Here is a 24,426-nt window from a genome sequence, read left to right as displayed (position 1 = left end):
ATCATAACTGTAGCATAAAAAAGAGCATTTGATGATTTTGGATGAAAATTTTATTAACAATAATGTTTTTATTGTTATATAATTCCAAAGGAAACAAAGAGTATTGTAGAATCATAAGATGCATATTACTAAAACAGAAATTCTAAAACATTCAATTATAGAGTAATATAGAAAAAAATGTACCAGTGGCTGGAACAATACTGCAAGGGATAAGGAAGAGAATAACTTTATTTATTTATTTATTTATTTATTTATTTATTTATTTATTTATTTTAGTTTTTGGCTCACACCCAGCAGTGCTCAGGGGTTACTCCTGGCTCTATGCTCAGAAATAGCTCCTGGCAGGATCCAGGGACCGTATGGGATGCCAGGATTCAAATCATCGTCCTTCTGTATGCAAGGCAAACGCCTTAATTCCATGCTATCATTCTGGCCCAAGAACAACTTGGCATTTGTTTCAGGAATACAAAAAAAAAACAAAAAACAAAAAAACACTAAATCAAAAATGTATTCGCACACCTATGCTCTATTTTACACAGTTTGAAACCAGCCCAAGTCCTCCACAACATGAGAGGATAAAGAAGATGGGAGATATATAAGATCTGAATATATCTTTATGTAAATGTGTATATATATATATATACATATCATTATATGTTTCTTTCTTTTTCTTTATTTATTTAAACACCTTAATTACATACATGATTGTGTTTGGGTTTCAGTCATGTAAAAAATATCACCCATCACCAGTGCAACATTCCCATCACCAAAGTCCCAAGTCTCCCTCCTCCCCACCCGACCCCCGCCTGTACTCTAGACAGGCTCTCCATTTTCCTCATACCCATCAGATAAGGGGCTAATCTCCAAAATATACAAGGCACTGACAGAACTTTACAAAAAAATTTTTTTAATGTTTAATTATTCCTTATTCCTTTCCGAATGATTCCTTGGCCCAGCAATCCAGTCTTGCATCTCATATACTAGCTTCTTAATATAGTGTTAAGAGACATTATCTCTTAACAGGTTTTATAGACCATCTTCATTCCAATAAATTGTTCATTCCTGGGGCCGGAGAGATAGCACAGCAGCATTTGCCTTGCAAGCAGCCGATCCAGGACCTAAGGTGGTTGGTTCGAATCCCAGCGTCCCATATGGTCCCCTGTGCCTGCCAGGAGCTATTTCTGAGCAGATAGCCAGGAGTAACCCCTGAGCACTGCTGGGGTGGCCCAAAAACAAAAACAAAACAAAACAAAAATTGTTCATTCCTTACTCCTTTATACTCCATACACTTTTTTTCCTTTTTTTTTTTTTTTTCTTTTTTGAGCCATAGTTTGTGATTCTTGGAACCTATTCCTGGCTCTATACTCAGTAATTATTCCTGGCAGCGTTCAGGGGACATTATGGGTTGCTGAGACTCTACTCAGGTCAGGCATGTGCAGAGCAAGTGCTCTACCTGCTATAATAATGCTCTAGTCTGTCCACTCATATTTTTAATCCTAGCCTTTGTTCACATAAGCCTCTAGGCCAGGACTACATCCTTTTCCTTTATTCTGGGTTCTCAAAAGTTAATAATAATTGGGCCACAGAGGTAGCAGCAAAATAGTAGGGCGTTTGCCTTGCATGCAGCTGATCCAGGAGGAATGGTTGTTCGAATCCCGGCATCCCATATGGTCCCCCGAGAGATTATATACTAAACTTGCTTATTTTACCTATGAACATAAAGTTGGTAATATTTTAGAACTTATATTACTATTATCCCAGAATTAGCTGTCGCCATACAAGGGCTTTACAAGACACAAATATGCCAAGGTAAACTGATGTAATAATTTAAAATAAAGTTCCCAGTGTGTTGTGATGCAAACTTAAATAAAATAAACATGCATACAACATATACTATATCCTTACTTTCTAATGTTAACTGCTTTATAAACAGGATGCAAATCCTGTTATGAGCTGATCTCTTCTATTAGGAGAGAATGCTTCTTGGGGACTTTACCTCATCTAGTAATCAAAGCTGCTAAAGAAAGCTTCTAAAGTTTTCTCAAGCTATTAAATATTTCTGTCATGTATGCCTGACTCTAATATTTTTCAACACTGTAAATTCTTTGTCCATTTATTCACTCATATATTTACTAAAAGCCTGCTTGCCATTAGATCCTACCTATAGCTTACAGCCTAATGAGAAGACAAATGAAGTGTTTATTACATGTGCTAAACACTTGATGGCAATACTCCCCAAAACACAGTAAGATTGCATGTATGTTTGTGAAAATTAAATAAAACCAATCAGCAATGCTCTTGACTACGTCAACTCCTACAATTTTCCCATCTCTGGAATATTATCAATATATACAGTTCTGTACATGCTGAAACTTACAACGGTTAAATTTCTAAAAGATCTTAACTGTTCAACAAACACTAATTTAAGGTCAAGACTAGCCAGGGATGTGGTTCCATGATAGAGAATAGGTTCCTTGTATGCATGAAGCCGTGGGTTTGATGCCCAGAAATACGTTCATGTGGCAAAAGAAAAGAAGCTATAAGTTCAAATTTTTCTCAAACTCTTACAACATAAGAAACCATTCATGTCAGTTCCTAGGGAAGAGAATTACGATGATCTAAAAAGCTTCCCAGTTCCATATCAATCATAGAGAGATTTCTAGAAACTAAAGACCTCTAGGAAAGAAGAGATACAAGTCCCAACACTGATCATCATTATGTGTCCTGAGCTGATCACTTCATCTCTGGGACTTCACCTCCTCACCTAGCAAACTGAGCTGCTAAACTGAAGTTCACTCCAGCTATTGTATGATATGTATGTTAAGATATTCTCATAGGGGGCCTGAGAGATAGCACAGTGGTAGGGCCTTTGTCTCAGACGCAGAAGAATGGTGATTCAAACCCCAGCATCCCATTTGCTCCCCCAAGCCTGCCAGGAGCGATTTTTGAGCGTAGAGCCAGGAGTAACCTCTGAGCGCTGCTGGGTGTGACCCAAAAACAAAAAAACAAAAAAGATATTCTCATATATCATAGCATATCATGCTATATCTCTAGCCATTAGAGCTTATAGACTATTATATATATTTGGTGATCCTACATATATATTTATGTATATGTATAAATGCATATTATAAAGTTTAAGAAATGTATGACGAGTTATCCAAATTAAACACAGCCATTCAATAATATATATTTTCCTCTAGGGCTACTTGTCTTTCTTTGGGAGTAGGGCATTGTGAAAGGCCACATCCAGTGGTACTCAAGGGTTCCTCCTGTCTCTGAATCTGAAATCACATCTGGTTTTTGTTTTGGTTTCATTTTTGGGTCACACTTGGTGGCACTGAGGGTTTACTCCTGGCTCTGCACTCTGCATTCTACTATCTCTCTGGCCCTGGGACCACTTCTGGTGGAGCTCAGGGAACCATATGTGGTGGTGAGGATCACACTCAAGTCAACCATGTATAAGGCAAATGCCTGATCACTGTACTATTTCTCCGGCCCTACTTTCCCTTTCTGATATATCCTGCCCTCTCTGTGTTGGTTTGGGGCACAGAAGGCATTTCTCTCAGAGCAGCTCCTCAAGGCTGGAAAAAAAACTTTTTCTCCCTGAAATGGCAATGATTTCCGAAGAGACAGGAAATAAACCTACAGAACAGAAAACAGCTTCATCAAAAATGAACATCACCTATTGACTTATCTGCATAAACTTTGACATTTATTGCACACACAAAGGAAAGAGAGAAGCCCTAGTAACAACTCTCACTTCTGCTCTTAGGTACATTACCTAGTTATTTTAAGAAAGACCAGATACATGATACAGAAAAGTATCAGGAACCATATTACACAGCATTTGGGGGAGGAGGAAATAGGGGGATCCACATCTGGCTGTGCTCAGGCCTACTCCTGGCTCTGTGCTCAGAGTTCACTTTTTTGTTGATTTTGATATCAGGCCATATCCAGCAGTGCTCACGAGTTACTCCTGGCTCTGCACTCAGGAATTATTCCTAGCAATATTTGGATGGAAATATGGGGTGCCAAGAATCAAATTTGAGTCAGCCATGTGTAAGACAAAAGCCTGACTATTGTATACGTCTCTGATTCCTTGGAATCTCTCTTAGTGGTGTTGCAAGGGATCCATATGTGGTACTGGGGATTGAACCTAAATCATCCACATATAAAACAAGTGCCTATCTCTTCAAGCCTGCACTTAGCATCTTCTTAACCAACAAACAGCAGTATCATGCAAAGCTTCAGTTTCTGGTTCTGTAAAAAGAGTTATGTTGGGGCTGGAACGGTGGCACAAGTGGTAGGGCATTTGCCTTGCACAGGGCTAACCTAGGATGAATCATGGCTCAATCCCCCAGCATCCCATATGGTCCCCCAAGCCAGGAATAATTTCTGAGCACATAGCCAGGAGTAACTCCTGAGCATCACTAGGTGTGGCCCAAAAGCCAACAAAAAAAAAAACAAAATTATGTAGCTCAAAGTCAAGTGACAAATTGAAGACAACAAAGAACCTTCCAGCATAAGGGTTTGTGATTTCACTCTCTAAAGTAAGCAATGAAAAAGGGGCCCGGAGAGATAGCACAGCGGCGTTTGCCTTGCAAGCAGCCGATCCAGGACCAAAGGTGGTTGGTTCGAATCCCGGTGTCCCATATGGTCCCCCGTGCCTGCCAGGAGCTATTTCTGAGCAGACAGCCAGGAGTAACCCCTGAGCACAGCCGGTGTGACCCCCCCCCCCAAAAAAAAAAGCAATGAAAAAGTCCTTCCCACCTCAGATTAGTAAAATTCAAAAGATTTCTTCTGGGGACCAGAGCCATAGCACAGTGGTAGGGCATTTGCCTTGCACGCAGCAGACCCGGGACAAACCCAGGTTTGATCCCCAGCATCCCATATGGTCCCCCAAGCCTGCCAGGAGTGATATCTAACCACAGAGCCAGGAGTAACCCCTGAGCACCAGCAGGTGTGCCCCCCCTTCACAAATAAAAGATTTCTTCTGGAATGCTCCTATAAGATTAAGATTCACTCTCTTAGAAACACTCTCCAACATTGTAAATTAGCCTTTTACTCAAAGACAGATCTTGAAGGCAAGAGGACTATGCCAACAGTATACACAGCTGACTAATCCCCATACATAAAAGACTGGCCCTGCTCCGGTTTCATGAAACTAAGGCCCTTAAAAGGAAAATAATGTCTCTAAAACCTGCAAAAAAAAATGATCCCATTACCTCTCTAAGCTCTGAGAAATAAAACCAGAACCTTTATAAAACACTGTGACACAAAAGAGGACAGCCTCTCTATCTTTGTCTTTTTTGGCTGCAGCCTCTCTTTGCACTATTTTCCCCATTCTAGCCCAAAAAACTCCAAGCGAGGTATTTTTGTTCCTTCCCCAGGTCTGCCAAACAATTCACACACACACACACACACACACACACACACACACACACACACACACACACACACACACACACAGCTCTGTTGTTACGTGTTACGTATTTGGAAATAGCTGTAGATCCCTCTTTCAAAGGCCTTACAAATAATCCTTTGTGCAAATATTTGATTCATGTCCTCACCACCACCCACCAAACTAGAAGTATGACAAACAAGACTGGATTAAAATTTGCTCACTCATGAGGCCAGAGTGATGGCGCAGCAGTGGGGCGTTTGCCTTGCACGCACCTGACCCAGGAAGGACCATGGTTCCATCCCCCAGCGTCCCATATGGTCCCCCGAGCCAGGAGTGATTTCTGAGCACATAGCCAGCAGTAGCCCCTGAGCATCACTGAGTGTGGCCCAAAAGCCAAAAACAAATAAAAATAATAAATAAATGATATTTGTTCACTCTTGTCTTGATGCATCTGGAATGGACATTCAGTTACTAAATCAAAGATTTAGACTGAGTTTGTTCATCTGTGGTAATATTGCATGTTCTTCCATTCTAACCCTTCTAAAATGGACTTTGGGTTAAAGTGTGAAAAGAGAGGTAAGATGATCTATCTTACTAGCTATGAGTAAAATAGGCAAAATTTTCCCCACAAAAATGACAAAATTAAGACTGGAGCAATAGCAAAGTGGATGGAGCATTTATTTGCATGCAGCCAACCTTAAACTGACCCAGGACAAACCCAGGTTCGATCCCCAGCATCCCATACCATCCCCCCAAGCCTGTCAGGAGCAATTTCTTTTTGTTTGTTTTTGGTTTTTTGGTTTTGGGCCTCATCCTGTGGCACTCAGGAGTTACTTCTGGCTCTGCACTCAGAAATCGCTGCTGGCAGGCTCGGAGGACTATATGGGATGCCTGGGATTGAACCCAGGTCTGTCCTGGGTTGGCAGCATGTAAGGCAAACACCCTTCCTCTCAATGCTGTGCTTACCATTCCAGCCCCAAGGAACTATTTCTGAATAAAGAGCTAGGATTAATCCCTGAGGACCATCAGGTGTGGCCCAAAAGGAAAAAAAAAAAATAAAATAAAACAGACAAAATTGGAATTGAGGGACTATGTCCTAAGAAGATTCTGCCAGAAAAGGAAAGACACTATTTTATAAGACCACTGTCCACAGCACCCTAGCAAATATCTTTTTTTTGTTTGTTTTTGTTTTGTTTTGTTTTTGTTTGTTGGCTTGTTTTGGGGTCACACGCAGCAAGCGGTCAGGGGTTCCTCCTGGTTCTAAGCTCAAAAAACGCTCCTGGCAGGCTTGGAGGACCATATGGGATCCTGATATTTGAACCACCATCCTTTGCATGCAAAGCAAACACCCTACCTCCATGCTATCTCTCCAGACCCAGCAACTATCTTTTAAATTAATTTTATTTTTCTCTCACTTCAGTATAGTGGCTAGGACACTTCCCTTGCAAGCTGCTATCCAGGTTTGATCCCTGAATCCCACAAAATCCCAAAATACTGCCAGGAATGATTTCTGAGCAGAGCCAGGTGTAAACCCTGAGCACTGCCATATACTAAAAAGAAAAATTATAGGAACCAGAGCAATATTGCAGAGGGAAGGGTGCTTTTGCCTTGCATGTAGCTAGCTCAGGTTCGATCCCCAGCATTCCATATGAATGGCACAAGAGCCAGGAGTAACCCCTCAGAACTGCAAAATAAGGCAAAATAAAAACAGAAAATAAATTATAGTATTTCAGTTGTGGAGAATCAATAATTTGATTACAAAACTCCATAACACTATATCAAGTTCATAATCATAAAAAGGGAGGAAAGGAGTCCAGAGTAATAGTACAGTGAGTAAGACACTTGCTTTACATGCAGCCAACCTGGATTCAATCCCAGCATCCATTTGGTTCCCAGAACCAGGACTGATTCCTGAGTGCAAAACCAGGACATTATTGGCTGTGATCCAAAATCTTAAAAAAATAAAAAGATGGAAGGGAAGAAGAGGGGCCAGAGAGATAGTACAGCGGATAAAGTCTGCCTTGCCGTGGCTGACCAGGTTTCATTGTTTGGCATTCCATATGGTCTTTTGGGCATCAGCAAGAGTAATCCTGGAACATTACCGGGTATAACGCTAAAGCAAAAACAAAGTGAGGAAAAATATACAGAAGAAATCAGTTATACAAAGATCCCCATTCTGGAATATAAGTCCAAATCACAAATAACTCAAAACAAAGTCCTATTGTTTTTCTTCTACAGCCTGCCATGGGCCCACACCCTATGCTATGTTTGCAAAAGAATTGGCCTCACATAGCATCCAATTGGTCTTATTCAGTTGCAAAAATTAATAAATGTGATATCTGGTCTCTATGCCCATAGACTATTTAGACAGGAAGGGACTGTTACAAAGGTAATCACTGACAATAACTTCAAACGTTAACTCAACAGACCCAGAAAGTATTCAATGCATAGGAGTTAATCAGTAAGAACAGATTGAACAAATGTGAACAGTTAAAAGATGCAAAAATGTTTAACAGGGGCTGGAGAGATAGCACAGCAGTAGGAAATTTGCCTTGCATGTGGCTGACCCGGGATGGGCCTGGGTTCGATTCCCGGCATACTATATGGTTCCCAGAGCCTGCCAGGTGCGATTTCTGAGTGCAGCCAAGAGTAACCCTTGAGTGCTGGCTGCTGGGTGTGACCCAAAATCAAAACAAAACAAAAAAAAATGTTTAGCAAACAAGCATTATCTGGTATATAAAGAGAAAGTTCTCTGAAGACAATAAAACTATTCCTGAATTACAGTGCAATGTTAAAAAAAAAAGAGGGGCCGGAGAGATAGCATGGAGGTAAGGTGTTTGCCTTTCATGCAGGAGGTCATCAGTTCGAATCCCGGCGTCCCATATGGTCCCCCGTGCCTGCCAGGAGCAATTTCTGAGCGTGAAGCCAGGAATAACCCCTGAGCACTGCCGGGTGTGACCCAAAAACCACAAAAAAAAAAAAAAAAAAAGAACCAGGGGCCGGGCGGTGGCGCTAAAGGTAAGGTGCCTGCCTTGCTTGCGCTAGCCTTGGACGGACCGCGGTTCAAACCCCCGGTGTCCCATATGGTCCCCCAAGCCAGGAGCAACTTCTGAGCACATAGCCAGGAGTAACCCCTGAGCATTACCGGGTGTGTCCCAAAAAAACAAAAAAAAAAAAAACAAAAAAAAAAACAAAAAAAAAAAGAAGCAAATGTAATCAAGAAATTATTTTAAAAGGCAGAAATGTAGATTTATTTTTAAGGTTTCCATACATTATACACTGATATTTCAAGATGTAGTTCTCCAATTCCTTAAGAGGCTGGGTCACAGAAATGTTACCATTTGGATGAATAAATGGAAACTGAAAATAGAATCTCTTTTCTGGTTCTCATATTAAGATTTTAGAGCCAGCAACGAAGTTTCATGGTAGAGTGCAAACTTTCCAAGTATTAGGCCCTCAGCTGAACCAAAAATATGAATCATAAAGAAAAACTCAAATTGGAAAATTATTCAAATTCTTCATAAGATCTTTAAGACCCAAATATTAAGGGCCAGAGAGAAAGCACAGTGGTCGGGTGTTTGCCTTGCATGCTGCCGACACAGATCAAACCTGAGTTCAATTCCTGGCATCCCATATGATCCCCCAGCCTGCCACTAGCAATTTCTGAGTGCAAAACCAGGAACAACCTCTGAGCACCACCAAGTGTGGCCCAAAAACAAACAAACAAAAAAAATGACTCAAATGTTAAATCAAACTTTGAATAAATATTTTAATAAATATTATCATTTAATATTAATTATATAAATTAATCTTATAAAGGAACTCACTCTCAATCACAAATCTTAGTACTAAACATTTCCATTTGTCAAAGATTGAGAATATTAATGAATTTTAAAAAAATAGACCAGGGCATTTATTATGGCTTCTCAATCAGTAATCTGTTTGTTTTTTCAGCCACACCCAGCTGTGTTCAGGGTTTACTCCTGGCTCTGCACTTAGGGATCACTTCTAGCAGGATTTGGAGGGACATATGTGGTGGTGGCAATCAAACTAGGTGAGTTGCATGCAAAGCAAGCACTCTACCCACTGTACTAACATTCTGATTCCATGAACAACTTATTCTTCTATGATCCTGGAAATAGTCCAGAAATGGAGAAATGGCTTCAATAGTAGGGTGTATGCCTTGCAGAAAGGAAGTCCTGGGTTCAATCCCTGATAACCATTCCCAAAAAATTTTGAAATAAAGGAACTGAGAAATAGTATAGAGGAAGTGATCCCTAAGTACAAAGCCAGGAATAAATCTGGAGCACTGCCCCAAAGCAAACAAAATTCAAATCAATTGAAACTGGAAGATTTTGTTTGTTTCGCTTGGTAGACACAAGCCTTGAGGGCTAGGAGTGACTCCTGGCTCTAAATCTAGAATTATTCATGATGTTGATCAGGGACCATTTGGGATGCCCAAGATCAAACTTAGGTCAGCCATCTGTAAGGCAAGCACCTTACCTACTGTACTATATCTTCAGCCCCAGGTGTTTTTTTTTTTAACAAATAATAATCTCTACACTTAAAATGTAAAATGCTAACTCTAATCAGTGATCCAGAAATTTAAGATCTACTTAGAAAACCCTAAAGATTCTACCAAAAAGCTTCTAGAAATAATAAACTTATATAGCAATGTGGCAGGTTACAGAATTAACACACAAAAATCAAGGGCCTTTCTATACACCAAAAATAATAGGAAGAAATAAACATTAAGAAAACAACCCCTGGGCCCAGAGAGATAGCACAGCGGTGTTTGCCTTGCAAGCAGCCAATCCAGGACCAAAGGTGGTTGGTTCGAATCCCGGTGTTCCATATGGTCCCCCGTGCCTGCCAGGAGCTATTTCTGAGCAGACAGCCAGGTGTAACCCCTGAGCATCGCCTGGTGTGGCCCAAAAACCAAAAAAAAAAAGAAAAGAAAACAACCCCATTCACAATAGTGCCACACAAACTCAAATATCTTGGAATCAACTTGACTAAAAATGTGAAGGACCTATACAAAGAAAACTATAAAACTCTGCTACAAGAAATAAGAGAGGACACGCGGAAATGGAAGCACATACCCTGCTCATGTATTGGCAGGATTAACATCATCAAAATGGCAATACTCCCCAAAGCATTGTACAGATTTAATGCGATTCCTCTAAAGATACCCATGATATTCTTCAAAGAAGTGGATCAGGCACTTTTGAAATTCATTTGGAACAATAAACACCCTAGAATAGCTAAAGCAATCATTGAGAAAAAGAATATGGGAGGAATTACTTTTCCCAACTTTAAACTTTACTACAAAGTGACAGTTATCAAAACAGCATGGTATTGGAATAAAGACAGGACCTCAGATCAGTGGAATAGGCTTGAATACTCAGAGAATGTTCCCCGACATACAATCACCTAATTTTTGATAAAGGAGCATGAAATCCTAAATAAAGCAAAGAAAGCCTCTTCAACAAGTGGTGTTGGCACAACTGGTTAGCCCCTTGAAAAAATTGAACTTAGACCCCCCCAGTTAATATCATGTACGAAGGTAAAATCCAAATGGATTAAAGACCTCGACATCAGACCCAAAACCATAAGATATATAGAACAACGCGTAGGCAAAACACTCCAGGACATTGAGACTACAGGCATCTTCAAGGAGGAAACTGCACTCTCCAAGCAAGTGAAAGCAGACTAACAGATGGGAATATATTAAGCTGAGAAGCTTCTGCACCTCAAAGGAAATAGTGCCCTGGATACAAGAGCATCCCACTGAGTGAGAGAAACTATTCACCCAATACCCATCAAATAAGGGGCTAATCTCCAAAATATACAAGGCACTGATAGAACTTTACAAGAAAAAAATATCTAATCCCATCAAAAAATGGGGAGAAGAAATGGACAGACACTTTGACAAAGAAGAAATACAAATGGCCAAAAGACACATGAAAAAATGCTCCACATCACTAATCATCAGGGAGATGCAAATCAAAACAACTAGGAGGTACCACCTCATACCACAGAGATTGGCACACATCACAAAGAATGAGAAAAAGTAGTGCTGGCAGCGATGTAGAGAGAAAGGAACTCTTATCCACTGCTGATGGGAATGCTGTCTAGTTCAACCTTTATGGAAAGCAATATGGAGATTCCTCCAAAAACTGGAAATCGAGCTCCCATACGATCCAGCTATACCACTCCTAGGAATATACCCTAGGAACACAAAAATACAATACAAAAATCCCTTCCTTACACCTATATTCATTGCAGCACTATTTACCATAGCAAGACTCTGGAAACAGCCAAGATACCCTTCAACAGATGAATGGCTTAAGAAACTGTGGTACATATACACAATGAAATATTATGCAGCTGTCAGGAGAGGTGAAGTCATGAAATTTTCCTATACATGGATGTATATGGAATCTATTATGCTGAGTGAAATATATCAGAGAGAGAGAGAGAGAGAGAGAGAGAGAGAGAGAGAGAGAGAGACGCAGAATGGTTCACTCATTCATGGGTTTAAGAAAAATGAAAGACATTCTTGCAATAATAATTTCAGACAGAAAAGAGAGGAAGGCTGGAAGTTACAGCCCACCTCATGAAGCTCACCACAAACAGGGATGAGTTCAGTTAGAGAAATAGCTACATTGTGAACTATCCTAACAATGAGAATGTATAAGGGAAATAGAAAGCCTGTCTTGAGTATAGGTGGTGGTAGGGTGGGGAGGAGGGAGATTTGGGACATTGGAGATGGGAATGTTGCACTGGTGATGGGTGGGGTTCTTTACATTGCTGAAACCTAAACACAATCATGTATGTAATCAAGTTGTTTAAATAAAATAAAAAAAATATATATATATATTAAAAAAAAAAAAAAACCAACCGACTGACCAAACTAAAGGGGCTGGAGCAAAAAAAAAAAAAAAAGGAAAGGAAAGAAAGAAACAATAGGGCCCGGAGAGATAGCACAGGGGCGTTTGCCTTGCAAGCAGCCGATCCAGGACCAAAGGTGGTTGGTTCGAATCCCGGTGACCCATATGGTCCGCTGTGCCTGCCAGGAGCTATTTCTGAGCAGATAGCCAGGAGTAACCCCTGAGCAATGCCGGGTGTGGCCCAAAAAAAAAAAAAAAAAAGAAAGAAAGAAATAATAATCTCCACACTTAAAATGTAAAATGCCTAACTCCAATCAGTGATCCAGAAATTTGAGATCTTCCAGCAGCTCCCCAGACATTAAACAGGTAAACATCTAAATATCCAGGATAGGCATTGTCTGTTTTCTGCTACGAGATCACAAAAGGCACTGATTCCTTTTTTTTACTTTCACTGTAGATTCTTTTATCATTCCTCTGCCCTCTATCCAAAATAAAGCCACAAAAAGGCAGCTTTCTCCTGATTTGCATATACCATCTACTATACCTTTCACTCCCAGTTGTCCACATAAATACTCCTGAATTTACTTACCTTCACTTCCTTCTTTTTTTTTTTTTTTGGTTTTTGGGCCACACCCGTTTGAAGCTCAGGGGTTACTCCTGGCTATGCGCTCAGAAATCACCCCTGGCTTGGGGGGACCATATGGGACACCGGGGGATCGAACCGAGGTCCGTCCACTTGCAAGGCAGACACCTAACCTGTAGCGCCACCTTCCCAGCCCCACCTTCACTTCCTTCTACACACCCTCATATAGTACACCCTCATATAGTCAATGTCAAATATATTCGATCTATCCTTTGCAACCTCTCCCCTGCCTAGCTTTTCTATTCCTATCACAATCCTAGTGCAGTGCTGTCATAGCCTAATAGATTCTCGTCCGTTAACAGTGATTTCCTGCCATTCATAAGCCAGCAGAATTGAGATCAAAAAGCTTTTTTATTTTTTATAATCCAGTTCCAACTACATGTCTATTCTCACTTGTAATTGTTCTACATTCATATATTATTCCCTCACTAAATCTTGCAATTCTCAAACATTGAGCTTTCTCCTTTTCTTTCTCCTACCTTCTTCACTCACTCTTTCAACTAAAATATCTTAAGCACCAATACTGTGCCAGGTACTGGCACTAGGAATAGGGAATAAAATAGTAAGAAAAACACGTAGTGCCTGCCCTGGCAGAGATCATAAAATTCTCCCTTGGCTCTTAAGACACCTACAAAAGCTAGTTCTAACATCACTGGAAAAAGTCGTGATCAGCCTGAGCAGTCATAATCTCTTCCTTTGTTGAATTCTTCAAAGGTGTATTTGCAGCTTTTGTTTTTATATTGCCCCAAACTACATCTGTTTCCATTTCCTTCTTTGTATTTCCTAAAAGCATTAAAACAGAGCTCTCTGCACAGAAATCTGCGTCATCTAAATGTCAGTTATTTCTGTGGCAATCTTCAACCACTTACAAGAATTGGTTTGGGTTTTGTTTGTTTGTTTGTTTGTTTTTTGTACACATAATACTGTCAGAAGTCCTGCTTCTTTTTCTTCTCAATAAAGCACAGGTGATCTGAATAGTGGCTAAGTAAAATTCATTTACTTTTGGCTTTGGAGTGTTTATGAACTTACCAATGAGAACATCTAACTTCTTAGGAATCTACTTAAAAAAAAAAAAAATGAAGCCACCGCTTGGTGACCTAGCTCAGAAGGAACTGGGCTAGCAGAAAGCCCCCGTCAGCTCTGCAGCAGTCCAATGGCTGCCCCTCTCCAAATGCATGATCAACAATTGCCCTTTTAGACTGGATCTTTGCACCTCAGCTAACTGGCCTATTTTCACCTGATTCATGTCAAAGCAAATTGAAATTGAATAACAATTTGTCTTTATAAAGGTTAGAAACAGGAGCTGGAAAACAGAGTGCAAGAGGTGGGGCAATTGCCTTGCAAGTGACTGACCTGGGTTCAATCCCTGGCATCTCATATTGCCTGTCACCCAAGTAGATCAGGAGTAATTTCTTGCAGAGCCAGGAATAACTCCTGAGTACTGCCAGGTGTGGCATAAAAGAACTAAAAAATACAAACAGGCCTCCATTTCCTCATTATATATACTCTATATAGTACATATAATGTACTATACTACATATATAATATAGTATATATAGCATATCCTATATATACTGATTGTATAGAGAGAATGTACACATTAGAACACACCTATAATCCATGTGCTCAGAACAAAGGATGAAACAAGTGTAATCCTATACAATAGCTGGTATTTTTTACAAGTCTAAATAAAAGGACAAAGAGGAAAGAAAATGTAATCCCACCATGCTTTAAAAGCTAGTTCTATGCAAAAATCAACACATCTAAAAAATTTAAAAAAAATAAAATTAAAATTAAAAAAAATCAACACATCTTGGATTAGAAAGAGAGTTAAAGTGGTTGTCTTGCAGGAAGTTGACCCAGGCATCCCATCAAATCCCCCAAACACCACCAGGAATTATTCCTGAGTATACAGCCCTAAGTATCAATGGATGTGGCCCAAAAACAAACAACAACAAAAATTATATCTTTTGGGGGGGGGGTCACACCCAGTAGCGCTCAGGGGTTACTCCTGGCTCTATGCTCAAAAATTGCTCCTGGCAGGCTCAGGGGACCATATGGGATGCCGGGATTCAAACCAATGACCTTCTGCATGAAAGGCAAATGCCTTACCTCCATGCTATCTCTCCGGCCCCCAAAAATTATATCTTATGCTACACAGGTTAAGCAGCAAAAATGTTTCATTAGAGCCTGAAAAACACAGCTTTTAAAAATTGGGTGATTACTTTTTTTTTTTTTTTTTTTTTTTTGGTTTGCTCAGGGGTTACTCCTGGCTCCATGCTCAGAAATCACTCCTGGCAGGCACAGGGGACCATATGGGATGCCGGGATTTGAACCAATGACCTTCTGTATGAAAGACCAACACCTTACCTCCATGATATCTCTCCAGTCCCCCCCCCCAAAAAAATTGGGTGATTTCAAATACTTTTTTATAAAAAGCTTTAAAAAACTGGGTGTGTTTTGTTTTGTTTTTGCTTTTTTTTTGTTTTTTCTGTTTTGGTTTTTGGGTCACACCCGGCAGCGCTCAGGGGTTACTCCTGGCTCTATGCTCAGAAATCGCTCCTGGCAGGCTTGGGGGACCATATGGGATGCCGGAATTTGAACCACTGTCCTTCTGCATGCAAGGCAAATGCCTTACCTTCATGCTATCTTTCTGGCTCCTGGGTGTGATTTTATTTCAACTTTTGTTCCACTAATGCATTGCATTAACTTCTCTGTCTGTCTCTCTCTCACACACACACATACACACAAACACACAAATACAAATACACTCCTTCTCTTCTCTCTCTCTCTAGCTAAATAAAAGGGCAAAATCATAAATGACGTGCAATTTTTCATTAGCCCCACACATTCCCAGATATGGCCTTGACATAAACTCTCCACATATTAGCAGAAGCATATTTCACACCAAAACCATCAGCACCCAAGTCAGAAGTGCCAAGGAGGTTAGAAAGAGGGGCCAGAGCGATAGCACAGCAGTAGAGCATTTGTCAACACAGAACAGACCCTGTTTCGAATCCCGCATCCCATATGGTCCGCTGGGCCTGCCAGGAGCGACTTCTGAGCGCAGAGCCAGGGGTAACCCCTGAGCGCTGCCGAAACTCGAACCTGAGTTCATCCCAGGTTGGCCATGTGCAAGGCAAATACCCTGCCGCTGTGTTATTGCTCCGGCCCCTGTATTTTGTACTTTGTCAATTTTTCGTTAATAAACAGTTTTGTGAAATTAGGTCTAGGTGTCAAACCTCCACAACAGAAAGAAAGGGGGAAAGAGAGAAATCTATCTCAAATATCAGACAAGAAACAAGGTAAGGAAACGACAGATGCTCAAATTCATCAGAACTGAAGGTTTAGTCTCCAAAATTAAGCTTACATGGCGGGGAAGGAGGGAAGAGACCTTGGGAAATGAGCTTTCTGTTGATGGCTATAATGTTGGAATGATCTATGAAAAATGTTATTAACAGGGGCCAGAGCAATAATAGCTCAGCCTTGCATGCAGTTGACTCAGGATGACCTGGATTCGATCCCCGGAGAACCCTATTGTCCCCCGAGCCAGGAGCAATTTCTGAGCCCATAGCCAAGAGTAACCCCTGAGCGTCACCAGGTAAGGCCCAAAAACCAAAAAGAAAAAAAAAGTGTCATTAACAGTACTGGAAATCCCAGTACCTCATTAAATACCACTTAAAAAACTTTGAAATAAATAAAAACAAAACAAATTACACATATTCCCTAAACTCACACTTTGCCTCAAATCTATGTTGTAATTTATATAAAGTATGCTCTCTTATGGATCATTACCACCAAATTCCTGGTTATGATAATTACCAGGCAAGTTTAATAAAATTTCAATGGAAAGTGAATGTTTTAAATTATTGAACTCTACAGGTTAGCTTATTAGAACTCATTAGAGGCTATGCATACTTCATACTAAAACATTTAGCAAAATTCTTCCAGTCACTTCAAAAACTGCTTAATATTTTGTCCCCAGAATATGCCCATAAAGCACACTCTCTCTTGCATTTTCATTAGCTTTTCTTTACAAATACAAGAAGAAATGAAAGTGCACAAAGCAAAAAATGAAGGTCTTCAACACTATCATTCACAGAAAACTTTCTATGGTTTTATTGGGGGGAGGGGTACACCCAGCAACGCTCAGGGGTTACTCCTGGCTCCGTGCTCAGAAATCGCTCCAGGCAGGCTCAAGGGACCTTATGGAATGTAGAGGATGGAACCCAGGTCACCCTGGGTTGGCAGCGTGCAGGGCAAATGCCCTACCACCCTATCTCTGAGCTATCACTTATGCCCCTTGGCTAAGTCTTTAAATTAATTGGAGTGATAGCACTCCAACCTAGATTAGATCCCTGGCATCCAATATGATCCCAAGCCTGCAAGAGTGATTTCTGAGCGCAGAGCCAGAAGTAACCCCTGAGTGCTGCTGGGTGTGGCCAAGAAACAAACAAACAAACAAAAAAACCTAACCTAACAAAATTGGGATGCCTGGTTTCTCTACCCAAATAAGTCTTCTACTCTCCTTATTTCAGTTAGGCCCAACAAGCTCATGGCCCAGATCACCTCAAATATCACCTTACCCCAAAACTCACCAATCCACATAATCTCTTATCAGATTACAGAGTTCAAGTCTCTTCTCTCTATACCACTGACACCATAGTCAAAGCACTTGGCTCTTCCTCTTTCTTTTCCCTCAACATATCATGGTTTTTCAACAGTTTTCTATAACCTCTTTAATCCACCTTATGTGATGTTAATTTTTTGAGATGCTCCCCCAAACCAAAGGACTTGATTTTAAATTCCAACTCTGCTCCTGCTTCCTCCTATGACCTTGGTAAAATAGCCAACTTCTCTGTACCTTCCTCTCATTCATCATGGACAGTGAAAGATAATAATAGCATCTCATAGAACTACTGAGAAAATAAAATGTATTAATAGTTGTGGAGGGCCCAGAACAGAATCTGACAGGTACTTGAATGTTCTCTAAGCACTTGTCATTGTTTTCAGTTAGTGACCATTATGTGCTACTATGATCCAGTCATATCATAGCCTGCCCTCAAAATCTAAACAGCATAGCATGGAGTATTGAAAAACTTGGATTTGGGGCCGGGCGGTGGCGCTAAAGGTAAGGTGCCTGCCTTGCCTGCGCTAGCCTCGGACGGACCGCGGTTCGATCCCCCGGCGTCCCATATGGTCCCCCAAGCCAGGAGCGACTTCTGAGCACATAGCCAGGAGTAACCCCTGAGCGTTACCAGGTGTGGCCCAAAAACCAAAAAAAAAAAGAAAGAAAAACTTGAATTTAAGCTGGCCAATGCAACCTTTAAACTTCATACTCCATAGTCCCCATGTGACTTGTATCAGGCAAACTGGAAGATTTACTGTTCCCTAAATGCTTCCCAGAGCAGCATTTTCTTTTTTTTTTTTTTTTTTTTTTTTTTTGGTTTTTGGGCCACACCCGTTTGACGCTCAGGGGTTACTCCTGGCTATGTGCTCAGAAATCGCCCCTGGCTTGGGGGGACCACATGGGACGCCGGGGGATCGAACCGCGGTCCTTCCTTGGCTAGCGCTGCAAGGCAGACACCTTACCTCCAGCGCCACCTACCCCGGCCCCAGAGCAGCATTTTCAACCCTTCCACTCTCAGTGCCAGAAACTCTCCTCTCATGGGGCCGGAGAGATAGGACAATGGTAGGGCATTTGCCTTGCACACGGCCAACCCAGGACAAGCCCTGATTCGAACCCCGGCATCCCATATGGTCCCCTGTGTCTGCCAGGAGCAATTTCTGAGTGCAGAGCCAGGAGTAACCCCTGACCCAAAACCAAAACCAAACAAACAAACAAACCTCTCCTCTCAGATCTCTCCCTGTTGATGATTCAGACCAAACTTAATTCCTCTATAAAGCCTTTTCAGAACCCCTTCCTCAGATATATGCCCACCCTGAGGTTAATGAATTCCTCCAGCAGATGTGATGTCAGGCTTCTCTATATACAAATTGCAATCATCATTCTCCTTACAAGTTTGGAAGTCTTTGAAAGTAATCTTCATTCATCATCTGACCCTGTGTACATGTAGGAAAAATAAAAAATATGAAACTGGAGCAGTGGCGCAAGCAGTAAGGCATCTGCCTTGCATGTGCTAGCCTAGGACAGACCGCATTTCGAACCCCAGGCGTCCTATATGGTCCCCCAAGCCAGGAGTGATTTCTGAGCGCATAGCCAGGAGTAACCCCTGAGCGTCACCAGGTGTGAACCAAAAAACAAACAAAAAAATTTTTAAATATGTCCTCGTGGATGAAAAGAACCATCTGCAGCAAGATTAGCTATGAATCCAAATAGGAAGAAGTATAATTCTGCCTGGATTGACATTCTCAGTTTTAAATGACATTAGAACTCACACTGTCAGTTGATGGTCTCTCTGGCAAGTCTTTCTTTATAAGACAACAAAATCAGAGTGCAACAAATATCAGAGCATTTGTTGCCCTTTCCTAAAATACCAAATTTAAAGACGCACACCATGTTTCCTAAATATTAAGACTAGAATCCCAAAGTCAGCACAAAAAGTGTTTGGCTGGTTTAATGGAATTTTCTACTAAGTCTGTTATCTTGTCATCTCAGGAGAAGTCACTGAGACCTCAAAGACTGGAACTTATTCAATGGCAATATTAACCACTTTTGGCGTGTTGGTAACTGTGCAATAGAAGATCACCGCACACACAATTTCCTGCCCTTGGACACAGGCAGGGTCCCCACACCATCACCTCTCAAAGAGAAAACCAATGTCATGCACAATGTCACCAGACAGTGAACACTCAGCAAACGAAGCAAGGTACACAAGGTGAGTAAGGAGCAGTACTATAATTTGACACCAGGGATTTAGCCTTTAACCTCAGAAGCCCTAAGCATCAGGAGCAACATGAAGAACTTTCAATCAGCCATTCTAGAAGCATACTGCTTCCAGCACCTAGAGAAGCGTCCTAAAGTGTCCTAAATCGGTGTCTCAAAAATCGGGCCAGAGAGATAGCATAGTGGTAGGGTGTTTGCCATGCACGCAGTCAATCCAGGATGGATGGCGGTTCGAATCCTGACATCCCATATGGTCCACTGAGCCTGCAGTTCTGATTTCTGAGCGCAGAGCCAGGAATAACCCCTGAGCACTGCCGGATGTAACCCAAAAACAAACAAAAAACAAAACAAAACAAAAAAAAAAAGTGTCTCAAAAATCCCTAAGATTGCTTCAAGTAAAGTTATGCTCTTGGAGGGCTAAATTATCTCACTCTTTTCATGTCTATTGATCCCCCATAAAACCTTAGAAGAAATTACCAAAATCCCTCCTGGTTGGGTATAAGTTAGGAAGAAAGCTTGCTAGAATAACCAGTTATTTTAATTCTGTTCATTTAACTGCAGTTGTTTTTAGACAATAAGAAAGTAAAATTCAATGTTAACACTGGAATATATTAGACTTCTCTGAAACATCTATTTTAATTAAAGAAAATAAACTAATACAGACTTATATTAATACTACTAGATAATTGCTTGTTAGCTATTGCTTTTATGAAATAGATTTATCTCTCTTTAAATTTTTACTAACTCAAAGTATTAAAGTATCTTTGTTCCTATACATCATTCATCTTTCCTGGAAAACAATTCCCCACTCTTAACTTACTTTCAGAAGTCCTAATTGTATAGAAGCAAAGAAAGTTATTGGTACTTCTACACCATTTCCTCAAAGACAAAGAAAACCAAACTAGAAGCTTGGACATCCAAATAAAAGAACTCAACTGAAACTGTCATACAAAAATCATATAAATCCATATGATTTTGTATAGACTTCCTTGTATATGAAGTACACCACTTTCTAAAAAAAAATATCTGCTCAACAGAAATATTAGGTCCTACAGCAAAACTGTGGAAACTACAAAGAGGAAGCACCTGTAATACATATCTTACCCTGTGTTCTGCTGGTGCTTCATAAATATTAGGAAACTGTTGTACCACCAATTAAGAGTCTGGCGAACAGAATGTCTCTTTGTGGTTCTACTCTAGGAGTTTTAGGAATCTACAGTTGCAGTTTGTTTTGATGGTAGGAAAAACTATATAGGGTAAATAGACTTCTAAAAGTTTTAGATTTAATTTAGTTTTAGATTTATTTAGATAAAAGTTTTAGACAGGTTCAGATTATGGAATTTATGGGGCCAGAGCAATAGCACATTTGCTTTGCACTCAGTATATCCAGGTTCAATTTCCAGCATACAATATAGTCCCCAAGCGCCGCCAGTAGTGATTTTTGAGTGTAGTCAGGAATAACCACTTAGGCCACCAGGTATGGCCCAAAAACAAACAAAAAATAGGACTTTTTCCTGTACCTCTCCATGAAGAAACTGAGGGAAAAGGGGGAAGAGAACATGACTAAAGTTTTTAGTTACTAAAGTAAGAAGTGACTAAAAAAAATGCCCTTAAGGGCCCGGAGAGATAGCACAGCGGCGTTTGCCTTGCAAGCAGCCGATCCAGGACCAAAGGTGGTTGGTTCGAATCCCGGTGTCCCATATGGTCCTCCGTGCCTGCCAGGAGCTATTTCTGAGCACACAGCCAGGAGTAACCCCTGAGCAACACCGGGTGTGACCCAAAAACCAAAAAAAAAAAAAAAAAAAGAAATGCCTATAAGATAGTGTTTTCTCACCAAAGAACCACAATCTCAATGGTTGAGAAACACACACACACACACACACACACACACAACACAAACTTACTTTTCATAGACCAGCTCCTCGTCGATGGAGAAATAGTGGGTATTTACTGTGCTTTTTGGTCTATTCCTTAAAGTAGCAAAATATAACCGATCTGAAAGACAAGTTTAAAAGATGAGAAGTTTAAAACATGAGAAGTAGGCATGGGGAGGAGCTGATAATAACATCTTGGATCCAAACCATTGCAATTATTTAAAAGATCAATTATTTAAACAATTCCTTCAAGATCTGGGATGAGAAATGTTGGCCGTCATTGAACCTCTCCCAAAAAAGTGACAGAGACAGAGCCAAGGGCACAACACTGAGGGACACAGAGCTCCAGAACCTCCAGTTTCTTGGGCGCCTGCAGGTGCATAGAGAAGCTGCGGGGGGGACCCCAAGAAATAGAGGTATGAGGGGCCTGGAGAGATAGCAAAGTGGTAGGGCATTTTTGCCTTGCATGCGGCTGACCCAGGAGGGACCCGGTTCGATTCTGACATCCCATATGGTCCCCCAATCTGCCAGGAGTGATTTCTGGGTGCAGATCCAGGAGTTTGACCCCTGAGCGCCCCAAAACCTAATCAATCAATAAGTAAAAGTTAAAAAAAAAAAAGAAGTAGAGGTGCAAATTAGGATATGAAAATCTCCCAACCTTTTGCAGCAAAAGTCTCCCAAAAGACAGACCGACCCAGGGGGTGTGATTGCTGGGGTCCCCAATACCGTAAGACAGCGACAGAGACTGGTAAAAAGAGGGGTTTTAATTCAGACTAACTGCGGGAGAAAATTTCCTGGAACTGCACACACACCCCTGCAAGCAAACACCCGCCCTGGTCCTGCACATGGCCGGGCTGGGCAAGTCGTTGCATCAATCTGAGCATTGCAGAGGGACCGAGGGATGCAGCCAAGTCAGCAGGGCCAGAAGCAGGGGATCCTTGGGGACTGCCAGCAAGACTGTGGGGGGAGGGGTTGGAGGGGGCGTTCGGGAGGGGGGGGGAGTTAGCAGTAATGGCTGGGACAGCAGAGTGAGTGGTGGGTGCCATAGGGGGGTCCAGGATGATGTGGAGTGGAAGGAAGGAAAGGAGGGAAAGAAGGAAGGAAGGAAGGAAGGAAGGAAGGAAGGAAGGAAGGAAGGAAGGAAGGAAGGAAGGAAGGAAGGAAGGAAGGAAGGAAGGAAGGAAGGAAGGAGGTAAAGAAGGGGAAGGAAGGGAGGGAGGGAGGAAGGAAGAAAAGGAGGGAAAGGGAGGGAAGGAGGAGAGAAGGGAGGGAGGAAGGAAGGAAAGGAGGGAAAGAAGGAAGGGATTAAAAGGAGGGAGGGAAGGAAGGAAAGAAGAAAAGGAGGGAAGGAAGGAATTAAAAGAAGGAAGGAAGGAAGGAAAGGAAGGAAGGAAAGGAGGGAAGGAAAGAAAAAGAAGAAATGAAAGAAGGAAGAAAGGGAGGGAAAGAAGGAAGAAATGGAGGGAAGGAAAGAAGAAAATGAGGGAAAGAAGGAAGAAGGGAGGGAAAGAAGGAAGAAGGGAGGGAAAGAAGGAAGAAAGGAAGAAGAGAGAGAAAGAAGGAAGAAGAAAGCGGGAAAGAAACGGAAGGAAAGAAAAAGAAAGAAAAAGAGAAGGAAGGAGAAAGAAAGAAAGAAAGAAAGAAAGAAAGAAAGAAAGAAAGAAAGAAAGAAAGAAAGAAAGAAAGAAAGAAAGAAAGAAAGAAAGAAAGAAAGGAAAGAAAGAAAGAAAGAAAGAAAGAAAGAAAGAAAGAAAGAAAGAAAGAAAGAAAGAAAGAAAGAAAGAAAGAAAGAAAGAAAGAAAGAAAGAAAGAAAGAAAGAGAAAGAAAGAGAAAGAGAGAGGAAGGAAGGAAGGAAGGAAGGAAGGAAGGAAGGAAGGAAGGAAGGAAGGAAGGAAGGAAGGAAGGAAGGAAGGAAGGAAGGAAGGAAGGAAGGAAGGAAGGAAGGAAGGAAAGGGAGGAACAAGGAAGGGAGGCAAGCAGGCAGGGAGGGAAGCGCCCCTCACCTTTCAAGAACTCGCACGCCCCGCCGAGCTCCCCGGGCTGCTCCGCTGCCATCTTAAGCGAGGAGCCGGCCGCGTCCGTCCGGGGTTCAGGCCAGGAGCGCCTGGGGTGGCTGCCGGCTGAGGTCACCTGCCCCCCAAGACTAGCTGGCTTCCCCCCCCAAAAAAAGCCCCGCGATCGCGATCGGGGCGTCTCTGGAGTGGCCTTGGGGGGCGTTCAGCTTTCCCAGCACGCCGGGGACATGCCGCAGGGGGACCCCAGGAGCTCCAGCACACGCGCCCCGGGCTCCGATCGCTCCCAGGGGGACCCCGAGAGATCATGGAGGAGGACGCGGCGCGCCCGGGTTGCCAGCGAGCAGGACGCCCGGCAGCAGCTGCAGCAGCTCCAGCTCCGGCTCCACCTCCGTCTCCGCCTCCGCCTCCTCCTCCTCGGCTTCCTCTCTTCTTCCTCCACCTCCTCCGGCCCCCCGATCCGCCTCCCGGCCGGCCTCGCCGCCCTCCCGCCGCCCCTTCCACTTGTCACGGCTCCCCGGCCATGGTTTAAAAGGGACAAGACGGCTCGCCCGCCGTTGCTAGGCGAGGGGCGGGTCTCCCCGGCGGCTGTTGCTAGGGCTTTGTTGGGCTCCGCCAATGGCAGCGCGGGGTTGGGGAAGGGGCGGGGCCTCCCGGGAGGAAACTTATGAATGAAATTGAAAGGCCGGAGGCAGTGGGAGTCCCAGGCTGCTGCTGCTGCTGCTGCTGCGTGGCGGGTGTGCGCGCTT

The 24,426-nt window shown here is 42.1% G+C and overlaps 1 protein-coding gene across 1 annotated transcript in view; it reads right to left on the bottom strand.

Annotated features, from left to right (window-relative positions):
* The window catches only part of CDC14A (cell division cycle 14A), a 191,442-nt gene extending 167,596 nt beyond the window's left edge, over positions 1-23,846 (bottom strand). The window contains 2 exon segments of the mRNA XM_049765598.1: positions 21,695-21,785; positions 23,669-23,846. Coding sequence (XP_049621555.1) covers positions 21,695-21,785; positions 23,669-23,720 — 143 coding nt within the window. The 5' untranslated portion in view covers positions 23,721-23,846.
* Positions 23,847-24,426: the final 580 nt, after the last annotated feature.

This window comes from Suncus etruscus, chromosome 19 (genome assembly GCF_024139225.1).
Source record: "Suncus etruscus isolate mSunEtr1 chromosome 19, mSunEtr1.pri.cur, whole genome shotgun sequence".
Classification (NCBI taxonomy): domain Eukaryota; kingdom Metazoa; phylum Chordata; class Mammalia; order Eulipotyphla; family Soricidae; genus Suncus; species Suncus etruscus.
Note: the sequence above shows the minus strand (reverse complement) of the source record. Positions and strands in the feature narration are given on the sequence as shown.